The 17,500-nt window shown below is 44.9% G+C and overlaps 1 protein-coding gene and 1 long non-coding RNA gene across 2 annotated transcripts in view; one reads left to right on the forward strand and one right to left on the reverse strand.

The window, feature by feature from the left end:
- Positions 1–5,949, forward strand: part of LOC147024112 (uncharacterized) — a 10,922-nt gene extending 4,973 nt beyond the window's left edge. Inside the window, exons 2-3 of the long non-coding RNA XR_015058873.1 lie at positions 2,517–2,605; positions 4,897–5,949. This is a non-coding gene — a long non-coding RNA (uncharacterized LOC147024112). The remainder of the gene's footprint in view (positions 1–2,516; positions 2,606–4,896) is intronic.
- Positions 1–17,500, reverse strand: part of LOC147024111 (N-acetyllactosaminide beta-1,3-N-acetylglucosaminyltransferase 3-like) — a 31,909-nt gene that overhangs the window by 14,213 nt on the left and 196 nt on the right. Inside the window, exon 1 of the mRNA XM_085883693.1 lies at positions 17,055–17,500. This exon is cut by the window's right edge and continues 196 nt beyond it. Coding sequence (XP_085739819.1) covers positions 17,055–17,500 — 446 coding nt within the window. The remainder of the gene's footprint in view (positions 1–17,054) is intronic.

Consider the following 17,500-nt stretch of genomic DNA (forward strand, 5'->3'; position numbering starts at 1 on the left):
CTCGCTCTCGCTCTCTCCTGATCTTTCCTTGTCTCTCTCTTTTTCTCTCTTCTTAGGGAAAAAAAAATCCAAAGGAGATAGGGCATCCTAACAGCACGGTGTTTGTTCTCCTGCTCCAGCTTTGTGCACCCAACTCTGTGCCCCCAACTTTTTCAAACCTTATGCTGCAACTGTCTGCATCATCTAGTGCTTTTTTCATTTTGTGTGCATGTGCAGCATCTTGGGGGGGGGGGGGGAGGGGGAAGATAGGTTGTTATCTTCTGCTTTTTGTCATTTGAAAATCGTTTATACTTTTTAGACCAGTTGGACTCCTGAAGACCACTTTAGGCTTTCGACCACTTTTGACTTAAGAGAACTTTAGACCCTTTCGAGCCCTGAAAACATGTAAAGACCCTTTAGACCACTTACACTGCTTGACCCTCAGAGCTGTAGACCCATTTGACCCTCTTTGGACACTTTAGACCCCTTAACTCCTAAGACACCATACACCCTATATACCCCATTATAACCTTTGCGCACTATAGATCCTAAAGACCCTTCAGAACCCTACTCCCTTCACTGTAGTCTGTCATGGTTGTTCACCTTCCTCATGATGAGAAAGTACTCTCCCATTGATGACAGAGAAGCACCCATTCTTTTCTCCTTATAATTGTCCACGCACGATAGTAATTTGTCATTTTGCATTTCTTCTGCCATTACAAATGGATCTGTGGCCATAGTTTCACAGCTACTGCTCATCATCATCATTGTAAAATGTGTGTTTCACATTTGCCTTTCTTCGAGGCTCCAGCGGGAGTTGTGCCTCGTGTCTTTGTATGATAATTCTAAAAGAAGTGGTTATCGTGAATCCTTCTGCTTTTTAAAAGAGCTTTTAAGGAATTGTTAACCACGAGTATGAGGGTGCCATGTTATCTCTGTCATTCACGTGGGAAGACTTGTAAAGGGTGTGTGACCACTACATCAGGCAGGAAATTGGGTGATGCAAGCATCCCCATCCAGTGATTGATTCGGTCATTTGGCCCAATTTTATCATCATAGGGCAATGCCCACCAGCATGCACGTAATAGCCAGTCAGTCCATGCAGATTACAGTACAATTCTTTTGTTACCTTCAAGTTAGAAATAGGCACCAGATTTCCTTGTTGAATTGTGATTACAATATAATCTCCACTTTTTCTTATAACTGGAATTCATGAGTCTGCACATTTGTATGCGATATATTCCATTTGTGTGGTATAATTCAGAGTGTACAGCCTTTGCAGTTGCATTTTATTCCTGATGCCTTCAGGCAAACAATATATTGACTACTAGCAAAAGTAGCCATCGTCAGTGACGGTGAGATTTCTAAAATCCTCGATTTTCATCCGATTGACTTGAAATTTGAAGAGAATTTGCATGTCACGTTACTGAATTCAATCACCAATTATTTTTGAGGTCAAAAAGTCAACATATGCCTAATTTCTAAAATTGATATGACAAAAAACGAGACGTATATATCATTATATCTCGAAAAGTTGTGGACGAGTTATGACAAAACAAGGTGGACGAGTTAGTTATGTGACGAGAACAAGCGGACTGCATTTTGTTTCGGATCCAGCCCATCAGTGGGAGACAAAACGTGAACTATTCCACCGGGCAGAGGTATGCGCTCCACCAAGTGCCATTCTACTTTGTGCTGTTTTGCCGAGTTGTCACTCTCCAAGTGATTTTTCATTTGTTTGGCTGTCTGTCTATTTGTGAGTAGGATGTTTCTAAAAGTTATGGACGAATTCGGACGAAACTTGGTGGACACGTTGGTTTTGTGACCAGGACAAATTGATTCGATTTTGGTGAAGATACCAATCCGGATTCGGTTGCTAGAATTTTCAAGTGATTCTTCACAATTGAGAGATTGGGCCAAAAACAATATGTAGCACGATATTTCAAAATGTTGTGGATGGGTTATGACAAAACTTGGTGGATGTGTTGGGTAAGTGATGAGAACAAGCCAATGAGATATTGGTTACTTGGTATGGATGCAGATCTGGCCGATCGGTGGGACACGAAATGTTAACTGTTCTGCCTGGTGCAGGTATGTGCTCTATCAAGTGCTGGTCTAGTTCTGATTGTTTTGTAATATTTCCACCACTGATGTGGAGTACTTGCTCTTTGTTTATAAGGTTGGTCCCATCTCATTTATGTCCTTTGTATAGAACTCTGCAAGGATAATTTTGTTGTTCCCAACACCCAACAAATGCTTCCAGTTTCCTGGTATCACAACATCTGGCAGGACATGGTAAGAATGCCTCGCAAGATGACCTTGCTTTTCACGTGTCGTATTTTGATGCCGTTCCCCTTGTATTTGTCAAACAATGTGGAGTTGTTTGGCTTCATTGCCAGGAGCCGCTTTTGTACAAATGATCGACAAACTTGTCATCCATGTCCTTGAATCATCTTTTCTGCACTGATGTAGAAGGTGGAATGATTGTATCACTGCATGGCCATCAAAGACAATTATTGCAGTGATCTTGTCTGCAGGTGCCACCTGTTCCAGCTTCTGCGTGATGGAACGTAACACCCGGTATCTTCACGTTCTCGCATGCTACTAACATGAAGTGCTGCTGAAGGTAAGAATCTTTGAATTTCTGCATAGGATATGGTGTAGCCCATGTTGTGAATTAACTCAACAAGTTTACTACTCCCAAATTCATGTTGGAGGTATACTGCCAAGCCAAGGTGCTTGGGAGATGTTATTGATTGAGTAAGGGGAACAATATCACAGGAAATGTTTAAGAAACGTGTGATGTGTGCTTCTTCACACTCTGGTAAGTCTCCAGCTTTACGGTGGCATTTTGGGCTTGAGAGCAGACTAATGCCCTGAGAAGCAAAGGCCCAAGGGTGAAGGAAACTCTTTTTGCACTTTAACCGTCATCTCATCAGCAGAATAGTGTTCATCCTCAAGTTTTTCAGTGGTCAGTATTCTCCTCTGCAATATTTCCATTGCTTCATGGACAATGATCTCTTCTGATATTTGTGGACCCTCATTTGACCAGGCTTCCTTGACTAGAACTGTTTCATCTAAAGAGACTCTAAGAACCTATGTGAGTTTATTTGCTTTGTTTAGTGCATCACCCACAGAAATTGCACTGGAGCATACCAAATCTGAGCCACCAGGCTGGGGAATAAAGGAAACTAGCGATACCCGTGCACATGCACGGGATAGCAGTATAACATAGCTGGTAGCAGACGACAGACCGTACACGGGGAAATGACAAAAATACGCATTGTGCAAAATGCAAGTGGTACTATGGAACGCCAAGACTTCCCAAACGTTGTCGGCATGTCCGCTAAGTGCCACAGCAATTTCATAGGGATCGTGTGACGGCGAGCCGAGTTTTTAGTGTGCAAGCTTGGTATTATAAAAGGGATATCTGGCTATTCCTTTATCAGCAGTTGCTTTCATTTCTGAGATGTGTCACTCTCTGAATTACAGGGTGTTCACATTGAAATGAAACAACTTTGAAGCCTTATAACTTTTTATGGATAAATTCGAGAATGTTGAAAGTTGGACAGTTACTAAATCATATATCTAAGTTTCTGAGTTTAAAGTTGATGTTATGTTTTCCATTGAATTGTGATGACTACACAAGTAAAGGCAAAATGTGTGTAATGGATGGCCAAATTGAAGTCACATACCGTGGTGCAACGACGATTCTGTTTAACACTTGACAAGGAACCACCGACCCGAAAAGACCTGTATGCATAGATGAAGAAATTTGAGGAGACTGGCAGTGTTCTAAAACAGTGTGGTGGAGGAAAACCCAGAACATCAGAGGATGGTGAATGCATACGTGCTGCCTTCCACATCAGCCCAAGGAAGTCCATCCGTCGTGCCAGTAACGAACTGAAAATTCCACGTTTAAGTATGCATAAAGTCGTGCGCATATGGCTGCAGCTCTATCCAGATAAGCTTCAACTGGTTCAGCAGCTAAGAGTGGATGCTCGTATCATATGGAGAAATTATGCTATGCATGTGATCCACAATCTGGACAACAACCCTGAGTATCTGAACCGGGTCATATTCTCCGAAGAAGCAACCTTTCACACATGTGGATGCATTAATAAACACAATTGCTGCTTCTTGGGAGCAGGGAATCCACATGTAATCCATGATGTTGAAAGAGACAGTCCAAAAGTTAACGTTTGGTGTGGTCTTGTGCGTAACAGGATTGTCGGGCCATTTTTGTTTGCAGAAAAAAAATCTGTGGCAGGCCATGTGTACTTAGACATGCTTCAGCTGTTTGTGGCACCGCAGGTAGAGGACTGCCAACTGAACTTGATATTCCAACAGGATGGGGTCTCCTCCACACTGGTCATATGATGTCTGCTCCTTCATGCCTTGGTGCCAGGCCGCTGGCTGGGTAGAGACAGACCCATTTCCTGGCCACCGAGATAGTCTGACCTTAACCTGCTCGATTTTTTTTTTTAATTTTTTTTGTGGGGTTATGTGAAGGGCAAAGTGTACTACACAAAGGTGCAGGACATTGTTCAGCTGAAAGAGTGCATCACAGGGGCAGTGCTCCGTAACCCCCGAGATGTTGGAAAATGTGTGGAGGGAAAATGAGTACTGTTGCGACTTAGTCTGTGATCCGAATGGTGCACGTGTTGAATGTTTACTCGAATGTACCCTAACGTACCCGAATGATATGTACCCATATTCCAAATGAAGCTCAAGCATACTGACTGAGCTGTGTGAATATTCCTCTGTTTGCATTGTTTAAAAAAATGTGTTAGGCTTCAAAGTTGTTTCATTTCAATGTGGACACCTTGTACATTGGCCTTCTCCTCCAGAAGTTCTCTGAATCGCTGTGTGATTGTTGTAAGAAGGAACACTTGTTTTGTTTCTCTTTGTTCTCAGAATTATTTAACCAACTGATGAATCACCTTTATGGAGAAAATGTCTTCTGAGGCAATCTTTTCAGAAGCTGAACTGAAATGTTTCGAGGATTGTCATTGGCTGAATCGAGTCTCAACTGCGACAAGATCAACATTTGCAACTCCCAGTCATCTGCTTGAGAGTTCATGATCCTGTCTTTGTTCTGCTGCACTTAAAACTTTGGGAGAATCTGGTTTGTTGTCCACTACAGATTCAACCATGCACTCTTGAGACAATATCCCCCCCACCCCCCCCCCCAATAACATCTTGTCTTTGTCAACATGTTGTTAACAGGGACTGGAGTTTTGATATGTCCAGGAAATTATCTGTAAAAGTCCCCTTTGCAAAATATGCATAAGTGCAAATTGAAAACATCAGTTTTGTATTTATTGACACAAGAACCTTGGAGTTCAAATTTTGCTGTCATATGAATAGCTTTTCTGATGCTTGTTCATATCAATGTCTGAAATGTCATACATGAAAACATGACACATGTCTGTTAACTTGCTAACCTGGATGCACAAAATACACAACAGCTGAGATAAGCATAAGCACACACAAAAAAATAAAAAAAAAACACAATAGCCTTTGGAATCACTCAAAATGTTGATTAGAGCAGAATTATGGTCGAAATAGTGAAAACCCAGACAGATTGGAAACAATTTTTGATTTATGCAAAATATTAATGATGTAATCACATGCCAGGGTGCCATCATGCATTTCCTCATGCCTGAGACCCCACTGAACACAAGTGTGTGTGTGTGTGTGTGTGTGTGTGTGTGTGTGTGTGTGTGTGTGTGTGTGTGTGTGTGTGTGTGTGTGTGTGTGTGTGTGTGTGTGTGTGTGTGTGTGTATATATACACACATATACATACATACTGTACTAGCGGGGTATGCTTACACATTGTAAGCAACAACGAACCGTGCTTCCCCATTGTCTTGGGTCGCTCAACTAAATTTGATTTTTCACTTATTTTTTTTTTTTCACGAGCAAATACAACTTCGCTTCGCTGATGAGGATATTAAGGGGTGTGGGGAGAGAGAGGAGAGAGAGGAGGGAGGATGGAGGGAGGGGAGAGAGAGGAGGAGGTGAAGGAGGGGAAAAGGGGAGGGAAGGGAAAGAGAGGAGGGGGAGAGGGGAGGAAGGGAAGGAGGGGAGAGGAGGGAGGGAGGAAAGGGGGGAGGGGGTAGAGCGACACCTCATTAAATGTTGCTATACACTGCAGGAGGGAGGGGTGTGAGGAGGAGGTGAAAGAGAGTGAGAGTGATGGGGGGAAGGGGGAGGAGGAAAAAAAAGATAAAATGGTGAGGGTGGAGGTGGGGTTAGCAAAGAGAATGATATGTTTTGCTTCATGAATGAACACAAAAAAAAACAACTCATGTCAGAACAACTGGACACACAACGACACAACAGAGTTTATAATGTAATCCACTGGCACATCTGCAAAAACTTTGATGTCCCAGTTCAATAATGTATGTGGGAACATGAACCAAAAGTAATCTCTGAAAACATGGAAGTACCTACTGCTCACGCACGACCTAATTATCCCATCGAGTGTGAACTTCGAAATCAAAATGTTGCAACCAAATATCATACTTAGACACAAAAAAAGAGAAGGTATTGCTGATTGAGGTGTTAATTAACACCAGTGATTTTTGACTAACGATGCAGAAATCAAGAAAATGACCAAATACCAAGACCTGAAGAATGAAGTGAAAAGATCCTGGAAGCTGAAGAATGCCAAAGTTGTACCAGTGATAGTGGAGCTATACGAATGATGACAACGAACCTCACAGAGATATTTAGAACCATTCCTGGCAATATTATTACAAACAAACTACATTTGGAAGCTGTCGGGGCTCAGCGACGATCCTGAAGAGAGCCCTCAACACAACACTTTGAGATAAAAAAAAACAACTTCATAGCTTGGTCCATGAATCGTGACCCCTTACTGAAATGAAGGTGGATACTTTGAGCCCACCCTAGGAGGACTCCATTGCACATTCTGAAACCCCATATACACACACACACACACACACACACACACACACACACACACACACACACACACACACACACACACACACACACACACACACACACACACACACACACACACACACACACACACACACACACACACACACACACACACACACACACACACACATTACATACTGATAAGGACTTACAAAAGCTATTTTATTTGTACTTATAACCTTAACTTCCAAGCAATTGACTGATTTCCCAACTGTCCGGGTCATTTTATCGAGTTGATGGGCCTTATGGTCTCCGACTGTGTTGAAGTTGCTTGTAAAGGAACATAAGTTATATTATTTTTATTCGATATGGATTTAACTGTTTCACCTTACAAACTGAGACATTGACTCATGGTGCTTGGATCTCCTGTTGCTCAAGTCCCATGTAATGTTGGAATTGTCAATGCCAATGATCTATTTATAGCTTTGTATTTTGTGTAAAATACACCAATTTCTCCTAAGGTCTTTGTCCTAAATGGAGTTTGTGTGTAAATCTCACTTCGAGCGTTTGAAAAGAAAAGCAAGGGAAGCACGAAGCACCCTCCCTTTATATGGAACGGTTTCTCTGGATGCAACTTTAACACAGGGACTGAAAATTCCCACGGGGTGGGATTTGCTTTCTTCTCCAAAACCAAACACATGGTTTTGATGAAATTTTATTGGTGGGAAAAAATGGGGGTCTCAGGGGGTTTATGGGGGGAGAGGGGGGTTCCCCCAAAATAGGTTTTTGCTGTAAAATTGTTTTTTTTTGGTACATTTTGCTGATTCCGCTCCACGTTGACTTCCCCCTCACTAGCGTTATTCTACCAGTTGAGCGCCAGGGGTATTGCCCCTATTTTTGCTCCTCGGGACGAACCCCAAAAAGTTGGGCATCGCAAAATTTTGACTGTGGTCGTAAAATGGTCAAACATGATGGCTCATACCTTATGAACTGTTTCATGAAAGTTCGTGTAATTTTGAATATGAATAGAGGGACACTTGTCGAGATTTCCAGGTTACCCGCAGCCGCATAATTAGGGACATAGCAAAAAATAGGGAAGTGAACTTTGGAAAAAACAATATCAGTTTTTCAGGTGTTCTAATTCCAGAAGAAAATTCACTGAAACATGGAATACCATATGCAGTACAGAGAAACCGTTCCATTCTTGGGAAAATGCTAGGGGCAGAGAAAAGGCAATTTAAGGGGAAGGTTTGAGTGTGTGAGGGGTGGGGGAAGGTTTGTGCGTTCAGGTTGTGGGGGAAGGATTGTGTTGTGTGTGTGGGGTACGGGGGAAGGATTGAGTTTGTGGGGTGCGGGGGAAGGATTGAGTGTGCTGAGGAAGGATTGTGTTGTGTGTGGGGTACGGGGGAAGGATTGAGTGTGTGGGGTGCGGGGGAAGGATTGTGTGTGTGTGGGGTGCGGGGGAAGGATTGTATGTGTGTGGGGTGCGGGGGAAGGATTGAGTGTGTGGGGTGCGGGGGAAGGATTGTGTGTGTGGGGTGCGGGGGAAGGATTGTGTGTGTGGGGTGCGGGGGAAGGATTGAGTGTGTGGGGTGCGGGGGAAGGATTGAGTGCGTGTGGGGTGCGGGGGAAGGATTGAGTGTGTGGGGTGCGGGGGAAGGATTGTGTGTGTGTGGGGTGCAGGGGAAGGATTGAGTGTGTGGGGTGCGGGGAAGGATTGTGTGTGTGTGGGGTGCGGGGGAAGGATTGTATGTGTGTGGGGTGCGGGGGAAGGATTGTATGTGTGTGGGGTGCGGGGGAAGGTTTGTATGCGTGTGGGGTGTGGGGGAAGGATTGTATGTGTGTGGGGTGCAGGGGAAGGATTGTATGCATGTGGGATGCGGGGGAAGGATTGAGTGTGTGGGGTGGGGGAAGGATTGAGTGTGTGGGGTGGGGGGAAGGATTGAGTGTGTGGGGTGGGGGGAAGGATTGTATGCGTGTGGGATGCGGGGGAAGGATTGAGTGTATGGGGTGCGGGGAAGGATTGAGTGTGTGGGGTGGGGGGGAAGGATTGAGTGTGTGGGGTGGGGGGGGAAGGATTGAGTGTGTGGGGTGCGGGGGAAGGATTGAGTGTGTGGGGTGGGGGGGAAGGATTGAGTGTGTGGGGTGCGGGGGAAGGATTGAGTGTGGGGTGCGGGGGAAGGATTGTGTGTGTGGGGTGCGGGGAAGGATTGAGTGCGGGGAAGGATTCTGTGTGTGGGGTGCGGGGGAAGGATTGAGTGTGCTGAGGAATGATTGTGTGTTTGTGGGGTGTGAGGGAAGGATTGTGTGTGTGTGGGGTGTGCAGGGGAGAATAGTGGGTGTGGGGAGAATTGTATGCCTGGTGTTGGCTTAATGGTGAAGGTGGTGGCCTTAGATCCAAGGCTCCTGAGTTCAAATCCTGCAGGCTGTTGAATTAATACGAGGTGGGGTTGACTCAGACTGTCATCCTTCTGAGGTCGGCAAAATGAGTAGCAGCTCATAAAGAGGTGCCCCCCATATATAGCTTAAAACCCATCAGTACATGAAGTTTCTTTTGTGCCTTGAAAACGAAATCCCATAAGATGAGGTCCATGTGTGTAATTAATTTGTTTAAAAATTAGTTCCCCTTTATATGAACTTTTCTCGAGCATTACTTGGTTCCTCCTAAGAATACAATAGTAGAACAGCACGCACACGAGAATTTTTCAATGTGCGTTATTTTCTATTGTTGGCATTTTCTACAAGCCGTGGAATGTCCCTTTTCTATTGGCATTTTCTACAAGCCGTGGAATGTCCCTTTTCTATTGTTGGCATTTTCTACAAGTTATTTTATAGTTTCCCACATCTCATCTCCATCACCGAGTGGATCATACTTAATGGGGATCCAGTGCCACGACAACGCTTCGTGCAGTATTTCCATCACACTTGAGGTCTGATTCAGGTCCTGAGGTGTGTATGTAACCTCGGGCTGTATATATGTGTGTGCATGGTGAACCCATGCCTGGTGTTGGCTTTATGGTTAGGGTGGCAGGCTTGGGATTCTTGGGTCCTGAGTTCATATCCTGCTTACATTGGATTAACACCAGGTGGGGTTGAGTCAGCCTGTTATCCTTCTGAGGGTGACAAAATGAGTACCAGCTTGCTGGGATGATTGAGCCATTCGAGCATCCTGTGTCAAAGTGGCGACCCGTCCTGGAGTGTGCCCAATAGCCCAGGAGACAGCTTTGGCACCAACGATGCTCTGTACAGAGTATGGTCCTGATGAATGAATGGATGGATGGATGCAATGGCCCTTCTTTTGTCTACTTTGTCACGTGGCACATACCACATAAAGGGGCCTTTTCTACGATTCTGGCATTTTTCCAAGAATAATATAAAATTATTCAGATAAAAAAGGAACTTCCGGTTCCGGTTTTAGAGCAGCGAGAGGTCTCCTTTGGGGCTCCCTGCTGACGTTCTCAAAGCTAAGTTTCCGGTTGTTATTTGTCCCGTTTTAACTGTTTAATTTTCTCACCTACATGTTACTGTGTGTTGCTAGTTCGGTTTTGTTTCAAAAATCGTGCTATTTTGTGAGTATTTTTGTCGACGTTCTTACCTGTGCTTGAGGCCGAGGCCGAGGCTTGAGGCCTACGAGTTCCACTCGGTGTTCGATCGTTTTTTTTTTTGTTTGTTTGTTTTTTTCTCCCCATTACCTTCAATTTCTATCCTCCCCATTACCTTCAATTTTGATCCTCCCCACTTTCCAAACATCCCCCATTCTCCCAACTAATCTCTTTCTTATCTCAACAACAACAACAACAAAAAAAAATACCCCACAACAACAACAACAACAACACGCTCACCTTCTCCCGATTTGCTTCTTCTTCTTCCTCTTAACTTCCTCCTCGTCTTCTTCCTCGATTTTTTTTTTTTTTTTACACTTCCATGACCTAATCTGTTGAACTCTCTCATACATTATTTTTAACAACAAAAACGATCTTATAATGCTTCATCTTCCTCTCTCACACATGTGGTACTCTTTACTGTTTCACAATGCACGACTCTTCTGCTATTTTAACAGACTGCTCTCATTTCGACCTCTCCTTCATTCCTTGCCTAAAAAATCCAACTATTACAGCGCTTCTTCTCTCCATGCTCTGAATTCGCCTTCATTGATTCCATCAAGAATTGTGTTAAATCGCATCTCTGACCTAAAACTTTTAAAAACCACAGTTTGCCATGGATGCTCGCTTTCCATAAAACATTCTTTTTTTTCCAACTTCAGTGCCAACTCACCCCCCTCACCCCTCACTCTCACTCTCAAAGCCACCATCCCACTCTTCTCCCTCCAAGCCTCCCTCTCACCTCTCTCAAAAATTCCCCCTCACCTTTCTCCCACCTTTCATCCCCCTCACTCTTCCTTCTCAAAGTTGCCCCCCTCTCATCCACCAACCTGCCTCCCTCCACTGCCCTCTCACCTCCATCTCTTCACTCCACCTCCTCAAATCCTCAACTGCCTTCTTCCTTGTCTCTTGTCCCCCCTCTCCCCCAGCACCACAGAGTCTTTTCTCCTCCTCATTCGGCCCCCTCCCCTCGCTGTTCTGCAATACCCCACACTCCTTCAGCAACCCTCCTTACCTGCCCCCCTCGTCCCTTGTCCTACCCTCCCCCTCCCCCTCCACCTCCTGCACCCAAAGCCTCCTCCCCTTCCTCTTCATTAAAAGTGTGGACGTCAAATATCTGGGGCCTTCGCTCAAACCTTACAGATCTTTCCATACAGGTTGCCACTGACAAACCACACTTAATCTGCCTAACAGAAACTTTCCTCTCCCAAGACGTGTCTGACTCCCAAGTATCTCTCCCTGGCTACTCCCTCTTACGGTATGACAGACCTGAGCCTCGTCCTGGTGGAGGTGTTGCTCTCTTCATCAAAGACTCTATTCCTCACTCTCCATGCACTGCTCTCACTCCCCCACACCCGCAGGAATACCTCTGGCTTCGGCTTCCCCTCCACTCCCACCTCATGTTTATATGTGTACTGTACCATCCACCGAACAGTGATGACTCCATCTACACCTCACTATCCGAAAACATGGACCATCTTCTATCTTCTCATCCAAACTCTCTCTTCCTCTTATGTGGTGACTTCAATTGTCATCACCCCAATTGGCTAGGTGTGGGTACCTCTCTCATCTGCCATGGCACCTCAGCAAAAGCTTTCTGCGACTCATTGGGACTGACTCAATCGGTCAACTTCCCGACCCGGATCTCAACCAATGGTACTCCATCTCTTCTGGATCTGATTTTGACAAATTTCCCTGACAATATCTGCTGCTCTTCCTTCGCTCCAATTGGTTCTTCTGACCACGTCCTTGTTAAAGTGGACATCTCTCTGGCTGTTATCAGAGAACCACCTCACCGCCGTCGAGTCTGGCATTTCACTCAAGCCGACTGGCAGGGTCTCCGAGCAGCCATCAAACTTACAGAGTGGTCTCCTATCACTACTTTCTCAAACATCAACTCATCCTGGGAATTCTTTCAAAGAAACTTGCTCTCCCTCATGCACAGATTTATCCCCTCTCGTGTTCAGTTGTCTTACCCTTCCTCCCGCCCTTGGTTTACTGAAGCTTGTGGCGAGGCAGTTGTCCTGAAACAACTTGCCTTTGCCTCATGGAAAGCAAACCCAACTGAGGGCAATCTCAGTTCTTTCCACAAAGCTCGGAACAAGTGTGTATCTACCCTCAGGAGAGCCAGAAAACAACATCTTTCTCATCTCAAGTCTGAACTCTCAAACCTCTCTCCCTCCTCAAAATCCTGGTGGCGTTTAATCAAATCTGTTTCTGGTGTATGTTCCCTCTCCAGCCCCTCCCTTACCTCAAATGGCCGCACTGCTGATTCCACACGTGATAAAGCTGAATGTCTAAACTCGGTGTTTGCAGCTAAATCTTGTGTCCTAAACCCATCTCTATCTCTACCCACTTTACCCAGTCACACCCAACTGTCCCTGGACTCTGTATCCTTTTCTCCTGACAAGGTGGAGAGCTTGCTTTCAAACCTCGAGTCAGATTCTGCAACCGGTCCAGACGGCATCAGCCCACGTGTCCTCAAAGCCTGCTCTTCTGCTCTTGCTCACCCTCTCTCTGTTCTATTCACCCTCTCATTTGCCCAAGGTCATCTGCCATCTGCTTGGAAATCTGCTAACATCACTGCCCTGCATAAAAAAGGTGCAAAAACAGATCCCTATAACTACAGACCAATCAGCCTTCTCCCAATCATCAGCAAGGTGATGGAATCCATCATCGCTTCAGATATGAAATCCTTCCTCTTCTCCAATGGCTTGATTTCCAATCATCAATTTGGTTTCAGACCAGGTCACTCTACCCTGGATATGCTGCTTCTGCTCTCCCATCAATGGATGGAGGTCCTCAATGCCAGACAGGAAATCCGAGCCGTATCCCTGGACATATCACGTGCTTTTGACACAGTCTGGCACCCTGCCCTACTCACCAAACTCTCTTCCCATGGTATTCAAGGCCATCTCCACTCATGGCTCGCAGACTTCCTCTCCTGTCGCAGTCAACGTGTGGCCCTAAATGGAGTTCTTTCATCCCCTCTTCCTGTGCAGGCTGGAGTTCCTCAAGGTAGCGTTCTGGGCCCTGTTCTTTTTCTGGTTTTCATCAATGATCTCTCGGACTCTCTGGAAAATCCTCTATTTCTCTTTGCCGACGACTCCACCCTCTGCCGTACCATCTGTCATCCCTCAGACCGGCAAGCAGCAGCTTCTTCGCTCACTGCAGATCTGGATAAAATCACAAACTGGTCCAACACGTGGAACATGTCTTTCAATCCAGACAAATCTCACACTCTCACTATGTCTCTTCGAAAGGACCGTTTACAAAACCCCCCATCCACTTTCTCAACAATCCTCTGGAAGAAGTCTTTTCTTTCAAGCTTCTAGGTCTCACTATCTGCCATGACCTTTCCTGGGAAAGTCACATTTCCAACCTCGCCTCAAAAGCCAGTCGCCGACTGGGAATCCTCCGTCGTGCTAAGTCCTTCCTCGGCCCTCTTGAGCTCCTGACCACTTTCAAAGCTTTTGTCCGTAGCCTGATGGAGTACTGCTCTCCCCTCTGGGCTGGTGCTCCTGCCTCCCACCTTTCTCGGCTTCACGCTGTCGAAACCAGGGCATTTAAGATCATCGGCATCTCCCGCAATGAAGCTGAGTCTTTGGGCCTCTCACTCATTCACCGCAGGTTGGTCGGTGGTCTTTCTGTCTTCTACCGACTCCTCTCCAGCCTGCCCCCCCTGCTCTCTCTGCGATTTGTCCCCACCACATTTCCACAGGGCGCTCAAGGTCCGCCAACAACCCCCTTCTGGTAAAACTACCAAAATCACGAATCACTGCCCATCTTCACTCTTTCATTCCTCTTTTTTCCCGCCTTTGGAATAAACTTCCTCACTCTATTCTTTCCCATTCTTCCCTCCAGGCTTTCAAAACAGCTGTTCACCATGACCTCTTATCTTCCTCCATCCAAATCCTCGATCTTTTCTACCCCCGATAAACCACCCAAGCCCACTTCCTTCAATTCCCCTGCTTTCCTTCCTGAAAGTCCCTGAAATGTCCATCTTCTCTTCGCCATGTTCCCCGTCCCATCCCCATCCCTCTCCCTTCCACAGTTCACCTAATGTGTCTGTTCCCCACTGTTTTGTCCCTTCCACTCCCGCCCCTCTTGTCTCATGCCTCCTTGCTGTGAGTTGTGTGTTAGCTCTCACACGAGCCTCGACCAAGGTATACAAAAAAAAAAAAAGCAATACACACCACACAATAATGCAGAAGACCAGGTTCATATTACAGCTTCTCAAATTTGGACAATAACTCGGGGTGTTCCCAAGTATGCAATATTATGAATCAGCCCACGGCAAGAAATAAAAGCAATCTCGTCCATCATAATGAATATGTCATACAACAAAAGGTTTATGTCATGAGTATTTTAAAATACTGTCACATACATGATCTATTAGGAAGGCATGCAGAAAAACTAGAACTGCGCTCGGTGAAGCACTTACCTCCACCTGGCCGAACATTTTACGTTTTGTATCACACTAATAGGTTAGATCTATATCTGGACCTGAACCAAAATGGAATCGGCTTGTTATTATCACCTGCCCAACTCATCCATCCACAAAGTTATCATAATCCTTCCACAACTTTTTAAGAAATGATGCTACATATCATTTTTGGTCCTATCTTTCATTGGTGAAGAATTACTTTAAATTTCCAGGATCCGGATCCCGATCTTTTAAAAATCTAATTAATTTGTCCTTATCAAATACCCAACGTGTCCACCAAGTTTCGTCCGAATCCGACCATAACTTTTTGATATATCCTGCTCACAGACAAATCTCTGCCCACCTTCGTTGGTGGCGGTAATGCAGTGAATGGGATATTTATGGCCAAAACATAAGACAACAACAGATGTTCTCTCTCGAAAACTCAGATCAAATAACACTTAAATGTCTTTGTTCCAGTAATGTTTAGTCTAAGAACATACCGTACTCACTGTAATGTTTAGTACAAGAACATACCATACTCACCGAGGCCAGCCAAAAACACAGCTGAAAGATTATTTTGAAAAAAATCATGAGAAACATTTGTTTCATGACCACAACATTAAAATGTAGGAGCACATTCCCCTTTGAGGTGGTTGCGTAACACCCTGCAGTGACGCACCCACATACACAGTCATACCTGCGTCTGGCGTCCGCAGCTACATTCTGGCTGTGAGTAACCAAATACAATTCTGACATGTGAAAAAATAGCACCACCACTTATTCTTTTTCCATTGTTATTCATCACAGAATGAGGTGCATGCATCACGTTTTCACCCCTGTCTGTCTGTTTGTTACTTGGTTACATTTATTTCACCAAGTATGTTGGTCTTTAGCATTTGGCGGTTTGTCTGTCTGTCACACGATTTTTGGCCACAGTTTTCAAGCAATCGTTCTGAAAATTTTGTGTAAGAAGGCGGCTGACCATGGACAGCAACTTAACTTTGGTGAAGACCCGAATCCGGATCAGGATCTGAGAATTTTTTAACTGATTCTTCACCGTTGATAGATGGGGCCAAAATTATATATAGCACGATATCTCAAAAGGTGATGGACGGATTCACATGAAACTTGGTGGACTCGTTTGGAGTGCCACTGGGAAGAACTGATTCAATTTTGGTGAAGATCCGAATCCAGATCTGGATACGAGAATTATTTAATTTTTAACTGATTCTTCACCATTGAAAGATGGGGCTAAAACGATACATAGCACAATATCTCAAAAAGTTGTGGTCGGATTCAAATGAAACTTGGTGAACATGTTGGGTGTGTGACAAGGAATAAATGTTTCGATTTTGGTGAAGATCTGAATCCGGATTCGAGAATTTTTCAAGTGATTCTTCACCATTGAGAGGTCAGGCTAACAAGTTTCCTCTTAACCTGATGTTCCTTTATAAACAGGTTTAGCCATATGAATAGCACAAACGTTCTCTGAAAACACCTCTACTCTTTGAACAAATCAATTAATAAACCAAGTTTACTTTCTACGTCACCCAGAAGGTACCGATCCTTATCAGTCAGTGGTTCGAAAGAGCTTTTATATTCCATGTATTTGCATATTACACTTGATTGTACTGCACCACAATATGCAAACATCCTTGATGATGTCGCAAATTCAATTGTTGATGAGGATTAATGAGTAACTGTGGTGTGCCTTTAAGTTGACAATCAAAGCCACAGTTTCCAACTCAAAGACACCAGAATTGATAAGAAAGAAGGATAGGATGAATAAAACTTATTTGACAATGAAAACCGATGAATGGTTACCCATACATCCATCCATTGGGACCGTACTTTGTGCAGAGCGTTGGTGCTGCCTAAGCAGTCTCCTTGGCTCTTGGGCACAATCCTGGACGGGTCGCCACTCGGACAATGCTGGCACTCATTTTGCCGACCTCAGAAGGACGACAGAGTCAACCCCACCTGGTATGAATTTGACAGCAAGAATGGGTCCTGTGAGTGTATATCACACTCACAGCATCTGAGTGAGTAATGGTATCCATCCCCTCAATTTATGGAACTCCCACCCCTCCCGTTTGGAGGATCTGCCCCTGGATATGTAAAATCAAACCTTTATCTGGCGCTCCATCCCCCAGGTGTTGCGGATGATATCTCTTCGGTCAAGGTTTCGGGCATCCGTCTTAATAGCGATCAACAGAAACACGTCACTGGACGAGCACTTCCCGTGAGGCTCGATGATCCGTTCAAAGTTCGTGCAATGCCGGTGCATGAGAAAGTTTTGAATGAGTTGTGAGTGTTTGCTGAATTCTGGATCTGAAGCAGCACTGCCATTGGGTTCACAGAGCGCCGACTGTCCGTCCCAGATACCTCTCTCTTGGTGGTCGGACGTCTGCTCAGACCATGAGAACACATTCAAGTTTTTGCCCGACGTGTCCTGAAAAACAGCTACGTTGCTCTTTTTGGGAAACCGGGAAGCAAAATGGGTCGTCGGGTCTTCTCGTCTCTGCGTCCACCCGAGCACACAAAGCATGGTGAGAAGAGTGAGCAGCACCGTGA

The sequence above is a fragment of the Eptatretus burgeri genome, chromosome 6, assembly GCF_056783735.1.
Source record: "Eptatretus burgeri isolate ZD-2024b chromosome 6, Ebu_testis_v1, whole genome shotgun sequence".
Classification (NCBI taxonomy): Eukaryota; Metazoa; Chordata; class Myxini; order Myxiniformes; family Myxinidae; genus Eptatretus; species Eptatretus burgeri.